We start from the raw sequence: 17,860 nt of genomic DNA on the forward strand, positions 1-17,860 counted from the left end.
CTCCTGCCTGCCGTACGCGTTTGTCATAATTATGAGTTTACGATGTGGCTGCAGTAGCAACCGGGCAAGTTTGGAGCCTGTGGATACACAGTGTAATTTCAACCTCACTCAGGTGCCGTAATTATCAATCTTATCTGTTTACAGAATGAAATCTAATGCCAGATTCTCCCTGACGATGAAGCACGGCAGCCTCTATAACAGTGCAGTACCATGCTGCTCTTATTAGATTCCACTTTGAAATATCTGGCTCTGACAGTCTTGTCTGTGGTCATGGGGGGATCTCTCAGTTCTTCCTGCTTGTTTCCAAATGTGTGTTCTTTTTCTTTTATTCATTATAGCTGAATACACAATAACTGATGGATTATATATTCATCAGATAGTAGCAAACGTGTCTTATCACGAAATAACTTTGGTGCTTAAACCTTAGTGACTGGAAGCTCAGCGGGGCTCACTGAAACTCGTTCTAGGGTGAACTGAGTTTGAAGTGTGGTATTAGAAATGTACATGTGTTTGTGAGATGGTACTCAGAGAGCAGTGTTTGTGTGAAAAACAATACAAAGCAGTAGGGGGCTCATAGCCAAAAAGACCTATTTTCTTAAAAGAACTCCAAGTAAACAAAAAAGGGAATCCATTTGAGCTGGCAGACAATGTGGGATACAATATCATTTACACACTGAATTTTAGACATGATTTATTTTCTCTTCCATAAGTCTCTTAACAAGTTTTCATGCTACATTTAACTTTCAAGAAAACATCAACTCATCCACTCATTATCAATCAAAGATGCAATGCTGAGTTTGTACCTTCTTAATCATGAAGGCAATTTATAGCCACTTTTTAGGTGTGATTTACCATCTTAAGTGCTAATCCTCTTTTTGATTATAAAGTTTTCACTTTTAAGTATCTATAAAGCCAAATCACTGGATCCGATAGGATGTGCAAGACATGCATATAGATTTTTTCCCCTCCCTGGAACTGTCTGAGCTGAAGTGGGATTTACTCTCCCAGCTTTCTAATGTATGCACCTCCATCCCCACAATTATGAAATGTTAGTTATTATTTACCTATTGATATTCTAGATATTTACATCATTCCTGTTATTTTTAAGCATACTTTGAACAATCATCAAACTCTTTTTTTTTTTTTTTTTGGCAGAATACCAGCGGCAGGTGTTGGTCTGGATTGGCCCAACAACATTTATGTTACCTTCCAGTTCTATCGCTTTCCACCAGTCAAATCACAGCATCTCAAGCTGCTGACCAGTGACAAGGTTCAGCACAAAGCTGCTGAAGTACTTCCCTGTGTCCTGGCCCCTATCAACAAAGACAGCACTCCTAATACCGGTAAGGACTCATCACAGCAAAAAACTAATATTCTCCATTTCCCTGTTAAAGTCGACTGTCATGCGGCGTTACACTGCAGAGGTTTGTAATGTGTGGATGGAGCTCCATCTTTTCATGCTTTGTATGTTTGTACGTGACTGTGCAGCAGCAACAGAAATGAGACACTGCTTGTCATACCAGTACACACACTGCCACTGATTACAAGCCTTGTTTATGCTTTATATGTGGTCCAGATTATGGACATAAACCAGGCTCATTTACATAACTTCTCTACAGGTTAGTACTGTACAAGTGCTTCCTACAAACTGCGAGCTCATTCCATGATGCTCCGTGATGTTGCGTGATGCTGAGGCACTTCTCTCTCCATCAGCCGATCAGGGGCTGATTGATGTCAAGTCTATTCGTGTAGCAGCTAATGAAATGGAAGCAATATTACAGCTTCTGACAGAGCGTGATATTGAGCACACAAAAACCCCCTCCACCCCACCTCTCCCATCTATAACGCCTACCTCCGTTCCCTCAACACTCGAGTTCAGCTTTGTCAATATTTCTTTGTCTGTCTCTGCATCTTTCATTCTATGTCATCCTGTCTTACGTGCTGGACTACTCCAGTTTCCCTTTCTTATTTGAAAGATTAAGTACTGAGGTTGTAATTTGACAGGTAGTTTGATATCGGATTGTTTGCTCAGGTTTCCATGTCTGACATTTGTCTTCTGCAGCTTAACATGCTGAACCACAAAAACTAAAGAACTGTTTATGTACAAATAAGTGACACTCTCTGGAAGGATATTACTATGGTTGGATTTAAAACTGTAATTCAAAAAGACTTTAAGTCGTACTGAATTACATTTTTCTCTATTAAAGTTTCACTTTTCTCGTTGTTGTTTTCTTTGTTAAATGTTAAAAAATTGCAAGCATTGAACAGGAAATAAAAAATAGAGTCAAAGGGGGCTTTTGACATTTTGAATAAACCATATTTCACAGTATGCTCTGGACAGTGTATGGATGATCAAGTCCAGACATTTTCTGTCGTTGTCCTTTCACACGTGTGCCAGACAACCGAAAATTGTAAATGTGAAAAGTGTTGTTTCCACTGGAAGTCATCTGGGTAGGGCACATGATGTGGAATGTACCCCGTGGGTGTCTCAGTTCTCACGTTTATATCAAAAGCAATTCAGAGACATGCAGAAAAAAGAACGAAATCAGCAAACATCAGCTGGCGCCATGAATCCTCTGAACAGTTATCTGTTCTGTTCACACACTGGCTCTGTGATGGCTCTGCTGTTTCTACACAGTAGCAATGAATATAGTTCATTCTTACCCAGCCTCTAAGCGTAAAATGCACACTCAGGATTTTACATACTTGGGCATGTTCAGAAATTTTCCGAACTGCATGCTGAGAGATGGCTGCATGGGGTCCACACAAAGTCTGATCTGTGGACTTTTATCCTCATAAACAGGCTCATGAAATATTGTTTAAAGAATTTTAGAAATGCAGTGCATGTGCAAAGATGATTTTTTTGTGATGTAACTTTGAAAAAAGTAACGATAGTGATAATAATAATGATGAATGCTCTTCCTCTGTAAAATGAATTGTTGAATTCCACGAAAGTACATTTTTACAAGGAATACGACTCCTCTCCGCTGGTGCTACTGTCACCTTTTTTAATATGCCTCACACAAAAATCAGAGAGGCAAACACACTGTGCCTCCGGTTTGTGATTTTACTTCACAAAATGTCAGTGAAATTGTCTCATGATAATGTCTACAGTCATTGAGCGTTTAGGGAGATTTAACGTGTGGAAATCAATAATTTGATATGAGAAAATGTGATAAATCTCTAGGTGCAAGACATATTGTGATTTAGATGGTGGTGGAGTTAAAAAGAGAAAATACTGGAATACTGTCTGCTGGATGAATAACTATTTTTATTGTCAACATAGAAACTGGACACTGAATTGAACTGTTATGTTTTCGGCTTGTTCTGTGCAGCCAAAAAGTCTAATTATGCAGTGGGCTGTTGCAGTCTCTGCAGTTTCTGCAAAAACATTTGACGTTTTAGGCATTGTGGCTGGTGGAGTCCTCTTTTATAGCAGTAATTTTAGCAGCTACAGACCATCAGAAAGCATATTTACTGTTTCTTCTTCTTCAGCTGTGATAGTATATTTGATATTTTCAGAATAGTTGATAAGAACGTCTCAATCCAAGCTACAGTACCTACAGTGGATTTAGAGTCATGATGTTGATTTTTCAATTTCACACTGCAACTTGTCAGTATAATTATCCAGTATAAAATATCCAAAAATAAGGTTTTAATTTAGCATCCTTCACACCCTCATGCGATGTTATCTGTCTTCGGACATCATTGCTGGGATGAACTTTTGGTCTTGTTTTCTAAGCAGCATGTAATGAAACTATTTCAAGAATAAGTCAGAATTTGTTTTGGTCTTTCTCTGCATATTTATCACATTTATCCACTTCAGTGTTCATGTCAGGTGACAGAGGAAGACTGAGTGACCACCGCTCAGATTAGCAGCAGCGGAGACGTAGAGCCGGTCATCAGAACCAACAGCTATGAGTAACTTCTGTCAGACTACCACATCATTCCAGCTGGGAGAGCTTTGACTGTCACTCGACTCACATTATAAGAGGCTTTCTGATATGTGTGTGTGTGTGATTCAGTGTCAGTACAACTATCACATTCTTACACACACCTCCTGAACATCATATTAGTACTGTCACTCTGCTCTTAGCACAGTGTTAGGATTGTCATTTGGCTATTTGCTTCTCATCAGCTTAGTTACAACTCAGTTTTCAGTTACTTGTTGCCATAGGTTATGAGATGAGATAATTTCATCACTAGACAGAAATTATCATTGCAGTTACAACCGTGTGAAATGTATACGTCAGTATACTGATTCAGGGAGTTTCATTCCCTTTTTCAGGAACAATGTTTCATCTTAAGTGGACGCATTAATGCTAATTTAAAACACTCTCCATTGGCTGCAGATGAAGTGATCTGTAAAGATATGAATGTTCCAAATTATTCAGGCATTGCATGAGATCAATGATCCACTGGCTGTGTGTGTGCCCATGTGTCACGATGCATTAAAGCTGCAAAATAGGAACACACCAGATTTAATTTGCTATAACTTAAGCAAATTTATTTACGGAATTGGACTTAGTTTTACTCAGAGGACCTACACTCTCAACACAGCTGCATGTGCACCGACTCATTGAGTGGGTTGAGTTAAAAGCCACAACATTAAAACCATCTACTTAAATTCTTTTGCAGTGTAGCGAGGTGTTGGTGTGTGTGCTGGCCTGCAACCGTCTCCATGTAGGTGATAAAGTGTCAAATTAATGTCAACATGCCAGGAGACAAGGTTTCTTAGCAAAGCACTGTATTGTAACAAAATGACAAGTTCCTTTAATTTCAGGTGTCAGTGGTTTTAATGTTGTGGCTGATCAGTATAGACTAGTTAATATTGGTGTCACTAAAGTCACTGAAGCACAGTTTAATGTCCTGATGACTCAAATGCAAATCTCACTGAGGTAATTAAATCTTTTTTTACAAGCAATAAAAATTATTAAATTGTACATATTAATCAAAGCAGCTGTACCGACAGACAGTAAATGAACCTGTAATAATTAGGGCTTCAAATTAAAAAAAAAAAGGGTTTTATTAGAGGCAGCAGTGAGACCACTTGGTGTAAACTCTACAAAGCTTACAGTATAAAACAAATCAGCAAATGAGCTGTGATTTATTTATATGCCAGCGATGGAAAATAATCCTAGATATGCCCCACACAGCCATGTCCACCCACACTGTAGTTTTTATCTGCTTCCTGATGAGAAGACTTCTTTTAGACATGTCTGTGACTTTTATGCCTCAAACAATGTGCAACCTGAAAATTCGTTATCTGTTACTAGCTTGGATAGTGTACATGAATTATGCTTTTAAGTAGTGTTTATGTGCTGTGTTTGTGTGGCAGCTCAGTGTCTAAAGTTACCTGAAGTGCCGGTTTGTTATTTTCCTGTATATGCAGGCTATGTACCTTTTCCCATGTTAACATGCTGGTGGGATGACTGCCGGTTTTAGTTGAGATGTCCCAAGCCATTTCTAAGAACTGATATTAAGGATGTTGGTGCTGATCCAAGATTCTTTTGTTGTTACTTGTTAAAGTAACAGCTGAACAAACCTGTTAGGCGATTCTGCTTTATCGTGAGCTTTGTAGTGCTGTTTATAAGGGCCTAAGTACTACAGTATGTGTTTGAAGCACTCCTTGGTCTTTATTTTGCTACTTGCTACGTTGTGCTTGATGTTTAGTGGGTTTGTTGACTTTGAAGCCTTTCCCCACAAGTGGAAAATGTGGCAAAGATCATGTGACCCTTAGATTGCATACAGGTGGACTTCTGGAGGTAATTGACAGTAAAAGATCATATTTTAGGGTTCCATCGCTAATGGGTTGATTACATACTTTTGAATACTTATTGAATACATAAGCTAATTTTACTCCACCAATTTGCAGTAATTTGTTCACATCCAATACATAAAATCCCCAAACAATGCAACGTAATGCACAAAAATGAAAAATAGGAAAATGCCAAAGGGTGAATTCTTTCACAAGCACTGTTTATTGCTAAACGTAGCCTTAGTTTGCACCAGTCTTGAGGTCTGTCTGTACTCCTCACGCCCTCACTGTTGTCCTTGACCGCTGCCTTCCCAGTATTGTAAAAGTTGTTGATCCCCAGCAGGATTTTCAGCCCAGCAGAGCTGCCCTGTTCACACTATGCACACCACCCAGGTTAGGGTGAAGCCTGCTGGGTGCTGCCCCTCGTCTGCAGAGCTGGTTGCACACACGAAAGCCCGTGGGCCAGATATATCAGCTTCTCCTTGCTTGTGAGCACAAACACACACAGCGCATGCTGTCTCACTCTCCCGCTCTCCCTCTGTGCCGTCATTGCAACCAGTCTGCAGCACACAGGCCCAGAGCATGCTGGGAGAATTAATGGTCCGAGTGGAGAGAACTGGCAGGTGGTTGAGGATAGGGTTGTGTGTGTGTGTGTGTGTGTGTGTGGTGGTGGTGGTGGGGGGGTCTGTAATTAGCCTGTCTACCCAATATAGGCTTCATTTATTTATTTAGCACTTTTATAAACAAATGTTACAAAGTGCTTCGCATAGCTGCAGATAAAAACAAAAAAGTAGGGGAGTTTAGCGATCAATCAATAAAAACTGAATATTAAGTAATATCAGGGAAGCTTTATATAGCCGTATGTTTCAGAAGGGATTTGAAAGGAGACTCTGCTGACCTGACATTATTACTGTGTATTTTAAAGCTTTAAAACCAAAATCAAGATTTAGATCGGGCTGGACAACAACTGTGGGCAAAAAAAAGTCAAATTTGGGATCTTTTAGTTTACTGTTATTTGTTTCATTGTGAATTGAAAATCTAAAAATTTCACAAGATGTCTTGAATAGCTTTATTTGAAAATAAATAATTATTTTAAAAACGACTGGAGGGATTTTGTTTGAGAGTTCTTCTGGCCTGAAGACAGTTAATGAAGTTTACTTTGAAGATTGCCCTCCTTATACTTCAAGTCTATGCAATTGGTTTCAATACCTCAAACACTAGAAAGGTCGTCGCTCTTTTTTTCGTACAGACGGCTCATTATTATTGCTCACTTCATTAGGAGTGAAGCAAATTAAAAGCTCACAGATGGACTGTTACAGTTTCAGTGTTATGTCTAACCGAGGAGGCAGGAGGCCAGAGAAATGCACTGAGGAGGCAAGTGACCTGCGGGTAGAGGTCTGAGTAGGGTCTCGCCTGCTACTCATATTGGATGAATAACCTGACTCCTCTCTCTAACAAAATGTTTCTGTTTCTTACTCATTTCACTTTGTTCCATTTAGAGCCTGCATGTCACTCACTAGCAGAAAAACTCAATCTAAGAATTCATAAATTGGACTAAATTGCATAAGACAGATTTCTCTTGTAGACTGGTCTTTCACCCACCATACACACTGTATCATACCAGGTTTTAGATAATTTGTCTTATTTTTAAATAAGATAATATACATTGCACATTCTGCAGTGTGACTATTGCAGTTGTGCATGTTCCTATGTTGATGCTTCAATGCTCTAGTTGAGCATTAATACTTTAAAGCATAGAAATGTAGTTTTCACTATGAATTATTACGTAACATCAAAGTACAAATGTGCATTACTACCTATTCTATAGTTTTAACCACATCTCACATCAATAATAGCAATAACAGCAATTGCAGCAAAGTCTGTGGACCACAGGGGGAAGTGCAATGAAATCACTCTGTTCATCAAAAGCAACCATGAAATGTTCAAAAAAGCTAGTATGAGGCCTTTAAATACCTTATTTTATGACAATGGATATACTCATGTAGATGTCCTGTAAGGAAAATCATTTGATATGATTCAAGGTCCAGAGAAATATATGATATATATAGGTGGCTTAAAGCATGTAGGTGTAATGCAGGTAATGATACAGTGGAAATCAGCTTTTAAAAGTCTGTTTGATGCTGTGTTCAGATTCAGTGGAAGGCTTTGTGTCATAACCAACCATAACTACTGTAACACTCTCTGGCAGACTCAGGACAGACTTTGTCTGCACGACTGTATTTTAGTAATACTGATGTGCACCAAAATCTATGCATGATTGTTAAAAGGAAAAACTGTTTGTCTTTATTTTGTGTGTGGAGGAAGTCTGGTGGGATTGCTGGTCTCTTATACAGAGAAGGTCTGTCACTTAAGGTCCTCATTGTTTCCCTTCCATCCAGGCGGCTGCTCCTCTGTATTTTCAGCTTATGGGAATAGAAACAGCTTTGGGGCTTTGATACAGACTTGGAAGAATGTTGTTCGTCTAGTTGGCACATAGACCCACACTCACACCTTTAATACACGTATTTGTAACCAAACGTTGTTCATTGCTCACTGTACCTACTCAATAAATGATCTATATCACTGATTAGGTCTCAGGGTATTCACTTTACATTCTCAGACTACATCTGGGCTTTTACTGTGAGGTGATTTAGTCAAGATAAAAAAGCTTTGTGCTCACAAAATAACAAATGGCAAAAATGATGTCTTGGGCCCTTTATATTCGTCCCAGCAGCTCTAATCGTCAAACTGTGAGTTCAGCACTTTCTCTGAAAAAGGAAACATTTTTTCCACTGAGTGATGAAAATGGAGATGTACTCCACTCTGAAAGGCTCCATCGTGGATGTGTTGATTAAGCCATAATTCTATCCCGCTCTTAGTGAAATCACTCAAAAGCTTTTTTGGTGGTGTTTTTGGCGACTTTGTCATCTTGAATTATTGAACCCTCAGGTGAATCTGATGTTGTGAAATGGCCTCTTGCTCCCCTGTTATAGTGCTCTCATACAGCGCAGTCATCAGGCCTAATGACTCTCAGTTTATGGCTAGTGGAGCAGTTTAGACGTGTCCACAGGGTTGACGGTGAAGTAGAGCCATTTTAGCCAATTCCTTAGATTTAAATCTATCAGGATTGAAGGGAAAGACTGCAATTACATTTTAATTGGTGTTTTTTTTTTCTCTCTTCCATTTTAGTTTTTTTTTTTCAATTACTTTTATGTTTGTGAGGCTGACTGAAAAGAGAATACTTCCCTGTCACATACCAGGCAGGAATTAATAGAAAACACCACATTGCTTTATTTACTGTGAGTGTCTGATCACCTGGTCACTTGATAAGCCAATAAGCAGCGTTATTAATTGCTGATATCTGAAGTCTCCTCCTTCCTTGTCTAGGTTCTCCTGGTCTGCAGGTCCAGTTCAGAGTAGATGAGAGTTTCCTGAGGCCAAGAGAGAAGCGCTCGTTCCTTCGCTACCTGGCCGATCACACCATGCACATCGACATCTGGGACAGTGACTCATTGCTCCTCATAGGTTCTACTGCCATCGAGCTCAAGGTAAAAGAACACGAGGTGAAGGCAGATTTTAGTTCTATAGAGTGTCAACACAAATGCTGAATCCAGTCTGCCTTTTGCATTTAACATAACTTCAACATTTAATCATCTTATTAAAGCAAATTATTTACACATGCATTGTTTCATCATTTATCACATATCTGGATTGCTACACAATGCGTTGATCATGGATTCATGCGGTTTTTACTGGAAAGAAACCGCAGCGAAAACAGATAATGATAATAGGAACTAAAATACAAAAAAACATGTCACTCAGCCAATATTCCTCAAAAAACACAAACACAGACATTTTAATGATATCTGTTATCACTTGATCAATCTGACATGTAATAGGACCAGAACAATTACAAATAAAAGCTTTTTTTGACATCTGCAAACACGGCTTTAAGGGAAAAAAAATTCAGAAATGTATATCAGCGGAAAAAGACACTATAAATTTATAATCTGTTATCTGTGGCTCGGTCGGCTTTGAACAAACATTTCTTAACATTTTCCCACTTAAAAAAAGGATGCACATATTAAAGACCCAACTTTGCTGTTATTGATTAGCTTGATGCTTTCTCAAGAACCTCAATCTGTCATTAATTTGTTTAGAACTTTTTCGAAAAAAATATCAAACAATTCATCAGACAGAATTTGTGATGTAGCTCACAACTGGGCAGGGGTTGTTTGAACTCATCTGTCTGGCAGTGAGCAAACTCTCCATACTCTAGCTACAGTATTGACAAACAGAATGCATTATTCATTCTTTATTTTCTTGTCTCTTCCATGTTGTAACTGCCTTGCAATTGCCTTACATTTGCGTTTACAGGAAAACTTGGCATGCAAGAGCATTTCATGTAATTTCCTCACGCTCGTACATTTTTCATCCCCAGCACATGTTGCGTCAGGGTAAATCTGCAGTACAGGCCCATCACGAGCTGGAGGTTCTGACCACTGATTACGTGGGAGAGGAGACGTTCCTGACCAGTTCTGATTTGGGACGACGCTCAGCCTACAATCCCATAACGGTTCACACCATTGTCAGAGGCCGGCTCCACATACGCACAGGCAACATAGGCAAGTACTGATAGACTTTTTCGACAGTTGCATAAATCATACTTTGCATACCATGGTCATGGCTTATATCATCATAAAATATCCATCCATCACTTAGATAGACACAGTTGTTATGTAGAGGGTTGCCAGGAGCTGATAATTCTGATAAATATTATCATGGCATCACATAAAAATGTCAGGATTTATCCATTGTAACCATGATAGCAGATTCCTGATAAATTTGTATTTTTTCCAGACAACTTTCCATGTGCTATAATATTGGCTATGGGGGTGATTTGAATGGAAGATAGGCTTGATAAAAGGTTATACAAATATTAACTATCCACTGGGTACCATTGGAATATCTGCATGAAATCTTTATCTGTAATTTCCTGATTATCAGACTAAACAGATCAACCAAATTACATCTATTAGCACGCCATAATTATTTCTATTCAGACCTTTTACATGTTTTTCTTACCAGCTTGAAACGTATGTGGTGGTTCTTCAACATCCTTGGGACCATTCATTAATCAATTATCGGTGTTCCCTGATAATGCTGGCCATAAAAGTGGTGATTGTTAATGGATATACTGTGTGTGAGCTTTTGATATTGTGTTTCCTGATGTAGTGCTGCGGACACAGGTGCTGAATATAACATTCTTAATAGTAAATGCACAGAAAAAAACTGTATCTGAGCTGCTAGATGCTGTTCGGACATACTCCTAAAACACAGCAAACCACTCCGTTTTCTGGGACACAGAAAGGGGTTGAGAGCGAACGCATGGGATGAGGTGTTATTTACTTGGGCTGGAAAACATGACGGTAAATGTGAGCAGAGCAAGAAAAACAATTAGTCATGTTTAGTCGTGAATATTCAGGTCATCTTCCATTGAACCTTAGATTATGAATCAATATTGTCTGTTTACTTGTATTGATGTGTAGAGTTTGGAAATTACTGTGAATCCCCAGGACTGAGCACAAAGGAGTGTGGGGGCTTGCAAAGCAAAACACTGTGCCACAGCTGAGACATCTCAGTGTCTTAAAGTTCCACTCCGTCTGACAACTGAGCACCTTGATTCTCCCCTTGCAATCATCCAATTTGGGCCTCGCATGCCCCTGAGGCATGATGGCAACTGACGATAGCTTACTTGCCACTTATCAACTGTTGAAACGATACTCCCTCTCATAAACGATGCATCCTTCTCTGGTCCAAAGAAATGTTTAGCTGTGCCATTGTTGGACTTAAATACGCCAGCGCTTTCTCATTGTGCTTATCACTCAAAGCAGGTTGAGAGCGCGGCGGGTTATTGGGTGGGATGGAAGGAGGAGGGATGTGTCTGCCATGTAAATTCCAATCAAGGCTCAGATATCCATCAGGCGCCCTGGCTGACTGTCAGAATCAATTTTGGGAGGGAGCACTCGCAAGCACTTTTCTTTGTTTCTGCTTCCATCTGTCGCCGCCTCACATTCTAACTTCTCTCTTCACTCATTATCAGTGTCTTTCTGATTGCGCTCATTCATTCAGTTACCTTTTAACCTTCTTTCAAGCACTGCCCTCCACCCTCTATCTGCCCATTTGTTTAGTTATTTCCTCTGTCCTATATCTACAGTTTTTCTCACCGTCTGTTATCTAAAAAATAATGAATCAGCACTCAGAGAGACACACACGGGCATGCAGGCTTATAAAATTATTCAAAATTATTCGTGCGTAAACACAGAAATATAGACAGGCAGGTGTAACGGAGCATGCACAGGTTGTGTGATGAGCAGGGATGGCAGAAATGAGAGGCAGACAGGTTGAGTATATCCCCGGTATCATGTGAGAGCCCTGCAACGAAAATCTTAGTGATTTTCAAGTTCAGTAGAAGGATTACATGGCTTTTCTGTGAATTGGAAAATTCTTCAAACTTTAAATCCTCTCCGGATGGCCTCAAAAAGTGACACTGGCCAAGCTGAGAGGCAGACTGCATTTCTTTGTTAACGCTGTGCAGATAGAGCACCTGGATTTCAGCTCGAGATGTGAGGAAAGGTGGCTTTATAAAGGTTTGTAGAGGAGAGTGCACAAAAAAAAAAGGTGTTTGGCAGCAGAAGGGGCTAAAACGGTAAATTCATGCAATATTGTGTGGCAATGTCAGTTAGACGCTTGTATAAGATAAATTCTTTGATACTGGCCACAAAGATGCAGAAAATATTATATACTGAAGTTACTTTCATCATGAGAACTTTCCAAGTAACCAGTCCGCATGATAACCTGCGGGATAATCTCCTCTATTGTATTTGAACTTGAACTTTTTCTGCATTTACAAGGTGAGCCTACGATTTAAAAGAAAGTGGTAATCATCATACATTTTTAATTGTATAATCAGGTTAATCTCCCCACCGTGCATTTATGATTCACAAGCAACACAGTCCTGACTACATACTGCTCTTTAATTTGATGTGTTTCAGTCATGCATTCTATTGATCACGTCTTCACTTTACCCCTTTGGGATTTCATCAGAATTAAGCTTCATTGAAAGAAATGAGTGGCAGACTGTCATTTCCAAATGAAAAAGAGTGAAACACCAAATTATATCCTTTGTAATTATCACAAGGTGGAATTGACAAGTAATTAATTAAATGGTAATGATACACACTGTCAGGCCTATTCAATCATTCTATAAAGCAGCCTTTATTAATAGCTTAAAAGACAAAAGGGAAGTAGCTTAGTTTAATAATAGAGTTGTGAAATCTTGGCCGGCACTTTTTGAGGTTTTGGAGGGAGACAATGCTCCCACACAGTCAACTGTATGAGCAGATGAGGAGTGTTTAAACTTTGACGACTGCCTGCTAGTCTCATGAAACTAATTAACTATCAAATCTCCAGGACAGCTAAGATGGTTTACTGATTTTGAATGCTGAACCCGCAATCTAGTGTGAGGAAGATAAAGATGGAGGGAAGGGGAACCCATATCAAAAGGAGATATTTGACCACTGCTTGTCAATTGGATCTAAGCTAAATCATTATTCTGTTTTCCAAAGATAGAGCATGGTTAATATTGAGTACTATTTTTAATCCATGATGTCGTTAGAATTTAAAGTCAAATAACCCCAGCACTGACCTACAAGTGGCTCTAAATCTCCTACAATTTAACAAAATATTGTTGACTGTTGACAGTTCTATGTGGGTTCATCATTTAATGCAAGCTGAAAGTAACTGAATTTCTATTTCTATGAAAAGCCCAAAGTCTGTGTGTTTGAGCAGTTAATGTAGTAACTGTTGAAGGTCAATTCAATCTTTCACAAATAATGTTTTCGTAGAGCTTCGTAAAAATAAATTATGCTTATTGCCAAAATTTAGGAAAGTCGGTGCTTTTCAGATCCAGTAATATTTAACAGCCATAAAGAGGTTCACACCTGACAGGATGGAAAACTTATATAAACTTGTTTTGCTGACGAAGGTGCGGCTTCGTACCTTCTCTTTAACTCTGATTTTCTCTCCACAGTAGGCACACAGGCATGCTCTCACACACCATACACAAACAAACACAAACAGAGAGCATGTATCTGCTTCAGCACAGAAGAGAGGCCGATTAGAACCTTCTCCAGACCTGACAGTGCTCCTCATCTGCAGCAGCCTGATAAGCTCTGGAGAGGCTGACTGTTGGAGCAGGAGAAAGTAGCGAGAATTTCGCCTAAAGCTGTCACAATTGGGACAAAAAAAATCAGTGAAATTTTACCTAACAATTGCTTTAGCGTTAAGTGACTTAAATCGTGCACATACAGCATGGCTCACTCATTAAAAGCCTTTGCTGTTGGCACACTAATGCCTGACGATATCAGCTTAGCTTTTTGCCTTGAGGTGAGGTGGAATCTGCTTATTCTGAAAGGTCAGTAGCCTGGAACGGGAAGGCAGAAGAAATCGAACATATCAGACTACTTTGAAACCCCCTGGGCGCTTGCTCCCATTTGTTCTGGAGGCCAGTAAATCAAGGGTTTGTTGTGGCCTCAACCTCAAGAACTGCCAGCAGAGCAAAGAGGGCGGGCAGGTGGCGTAGCACAGAGTCGGGTTATTGTCATGCAACAGCAAGAGGCAGTCAATAAATTTGATAGAGTTCAGCCCCCTGGCACTTTGTTCACCATTACCTCTCTCTGCACAGACAATGCAGAGCTGCAAATGCTGGGCAGACTCTGCAACACAAACTAGCACTGTTTGCTCACTTTTCAGTGAAGAGGATTATCAGCTCTATCTTATGAGATAGATAATGTGACCAAGGGCAAGGCAGCCACATCAGCCTCGATGAACAGTAAAATATGCATTAACTGATGAGCATAATGATGGCTCTAGTGGAAGCCGATTAATTAGGGTCATAATTGCTTGTCATCATATTTGTTTTATTATCATCATATAACACCGGGTATTCATCTTATCACATCCTCAGTGGTTTAGTGTATAATTCTATCTATCATCAAAGTATTTCTTGACACAAAAGATAGCAGCCTGAAGGGTCCATAATGAGATGTTAGGAATAAGATCTTTGGCTTTTTTTATTGATTGGATGTGGTTTGTCCTAAGCAGAAATAATATGTTCACATTAATGTTCAGGAAATATAACTCCAACAAATACATTCAGCTGAGTGGTGGGGCTACGGAAAGGTGATGGATGATGAGGAGAATGCATTGGGATGGCAGACACCTCTCCCATTAATCTGCAGAGCTGTGCTGTCTGTGTCTGTTTGCATGGCAACAACAGCTCCCCATTACTCATTTAGCTACTGCCCATTATCAGTTTGTTGATGAAGGAGTTTGCCTGTAAAAGATTTGGAGGGTGCTTTTGGCTCTCCTGTTGAAACTTTTACAAGCTAACTGGAGTGTCAGTTCTGGGCAGCTAAGGCCCCTAATTGCTGCACTCACTATATTTCATGTGAAAGCTCCCTGGATGAGGTATCGCACAGCCTCTCAGAAAAAAAATCCTAAAACTTCTTGTTTCTCTGAAGCACCTTATTTGGCTATGTTGAGATCCAAAGCCCGTAAACTGCAATCACTAATGTGAGCACCGTGAAAAAGTGTGCGGAAATCTAAACAGACATTAATATTTAGTTTTACCTCCCTTGACTGTCAACTATTATAAATGATATGTAACTGATTCCAAGAATATTATGGCCTGTGGTCTATAAAAGTGGAGATGATGCAGAGTAGCAGACTGGCTCTCAGCAGTCATCTCTTGCGCTTCCTTTTCTGTGAGTTTTGCGTCTACTTTTCAAAAGTGCATACAAGACTTTCCAGCCGTAGGTGCTCTGGGAAGGACAAATTAATGTTAGAAAAACCAATATCAAATCTTGTTTCACTGTCGTAGAACAAGCACATCTTGAAGTGCTAGTCCATTTGGCTTAAAACAGAAAGAAAAATTATGATTTTTGTCCCAGAGGAATATAAAGTGGAGACAAGTGAGGTTGAATGCTGAAGTGGGCCTTGTTGTGAAGAGGCAGAGTTTGCAGGACAAATCCAAACTGTCAGCATTGCCATTTAAACGATGCTGTATACACAATGAAAGATAATAAAAAAATCAAATTCAAAACATGCTTTAAAATCTAAATCACATGCTAGTTGCACAGGATTTTTACCAGCTTTATGTTCAAGAGTCCGACTGCTTCTCTTGTCATCCTGCAGTCAGCCAAACCAGACAGAGGCCAAGACTGCCCATCAATCAGCATGTCTCATCATGCTGCCAGCTTCTTGTTTCCAGACCTCTCTTGCAATTTCAGGTTGCTAATTACCACTATAGGCTTGTCTCTATGTATCGATTCTGCCTTGAGCATTCTTAGCCAGGATTTGAATAAGAATGTGTTCAGTTTTGCACCGTCTATATGAAAAGAATGTGTGGTTTTACGAAATGTGCGGTTTTGAGAAAAAGGATGTTAGCCTGAATGCATCTGCCTTCACCCCCTGTTCCACCTTCTTACATCACTAATACAGAGATAGACATGTCACGCATGATCAATAACATTTTTTTTAAAACTACAAAGACAAATATGTCTCATTGAAACTAGGCCCGCTGTCCAGCTTAGTTTGTTTGCTTGTCGTCATAACTCTCCTAACAATTTAAACCGCCTCAGTGTGTAAACAGACAAGCATCTGAAATCATACCCATTTAAGATCCTCTTCTGGAGCCTCTGTCAACCTCTTCATGATAGTGTGGAACATTAACACTGTCCCCTGAATGATTATGCAGAAGCTATTTCGAAGCACACCAAACTCATTGTTCTGCAACAACACTAATGCAGAAAAATAGGCAACAATATCAAGTCAAACCAGAGTTTAATTTCTTGGGCCTTTCCTTAAGCATGATTTTAACAGTTTTTTCATTCATTGAAATGTTAAGCCTAGTTTCTGTCAGTATTTGCTCTGAGCTGCTATTTTTACAGGTGTTCTGTTGCCTGTCCCCACAGATTATCCTGTTATAGATGCTCGAGAGCTTCTCAGTGAAGTTCAGATCAACAAATGATGTGACCAATCTGTGATTTTTTAAAAATTTTCTTTCTTTCCTATAAGGAGTTTATGGTGTTTTATGCAGCAGTGGAGGATGCATTATCATGCACAGCAAGAATGTATTCTGGCACAGTTCTCCCTCTTATACCAAGCCATAAAATACTTATCTGGTGCAGGTCATGTTGACTCTCTTCGTGGACCTTGAAGAGATAGATCACCTCTCTTCTCAATATATCAGCTCAGATCGTTACTCTGTCATCTCAACACTCCATGCAATCACCGTCTGATTCTCTGTAGTTTGCTGAAGGAGTGAAAGTAGCCAAGTCCACAAGTACTGTGCTTTCATATAATTTTGAAGAACTTGAGTATTTATATTTTTTGCCACTTCATACTTCTCTACACTACACGCTCCACGCTCTGCATTTCTAGGGGAAATATTCTACTTGCTACGACTACTTCTTTAAGATGAAGATGTTGCCCAATTGATATGCAAAAGTTATAAGACAGATGCGGCAGTGTATAATCTTTTCAACTTCGGTTCAGTTCAGTTCAATTCAATTTGATTCATATAGCACCAAATCACAACAAATGTCATCTTAAGGCACTTAGAAGGCCAATTAGAATCCAATTAATTGTAATACAGTCATAATCCAAACAAATCCAATTAATTAAATCCAAATTAGTCCAATTCATACATGTAAAGCCAATTTTTAAAAAAGTAGCTTTGCTAAAGAAATCAAGATTGCAAGACCATCCTGAGCATGCACAAGGCAACTTCGTACATCTTTGCAAGCCTCGTGTCTTTCAAAAATCACTGTGTATGTAGATGTTTTTGTTGTCCTGTTAACAGCTCCCCCAAATAGTGTTTGTTTTTTTATCTGTAAATATCTTATTCATGGTTTCATATCCATTATCACATGATAAATGAAAAAGTAGAGTCCACACACAAAAAAAGGAAACTGGATGTCTCAGCTTCGTTATTTTCTTGATTTGTCTTTAAATAATCATCTTGCTGTCTCCTTCAAT

At 39.3% G+C, this 17,860-nt stretch overlaps 1 protein-coding gene across 1 annotated transcript in view; it reads left to right on the forward strand.

The window, feature by feature from the left end:
- Nucleotides 1–17,860, forward strand: part of nphp4 (nephronophthisis 4) — a 160,759-nt gene that overhangs the window by 106,106 nt on the left and 36,793 nt on the right. Inside the window, exons 16-18 of the mRNA XM_072367193.1 lie at nt 1,156–1,343; nt 9,146–9,306; nt 10,200–10,383. Of these exons, the coding sequence (XP_072223294.1) occupies nt 1,156–1,343; nt 9,146–9,306; nt 10,200–10,383 (533 nt within the window). The remainder of the gene's footprint in view (nt 1–1,155; nt 1,344–9,145; nt 9,307–10,199; nt 10,384–17,860) is intronic.

Source organism: Leuresthes tenuis, unplaced genomic scaffold (genome assembly GCF_036924035.1).
Source record: "Leuresthes tenuis unplaced genomic scaffold, fLeuTen1.0.hap1 SCAF_16, whole genome shotgun sequence".
Taxonomy (NCBI): domain Eukaryota; kingdom Metazoa; phylum Chordata; class Actinopteri; order Atheriniformes; family Atherinopsidae; genus Leuresthes; species Leuresthes tenuis.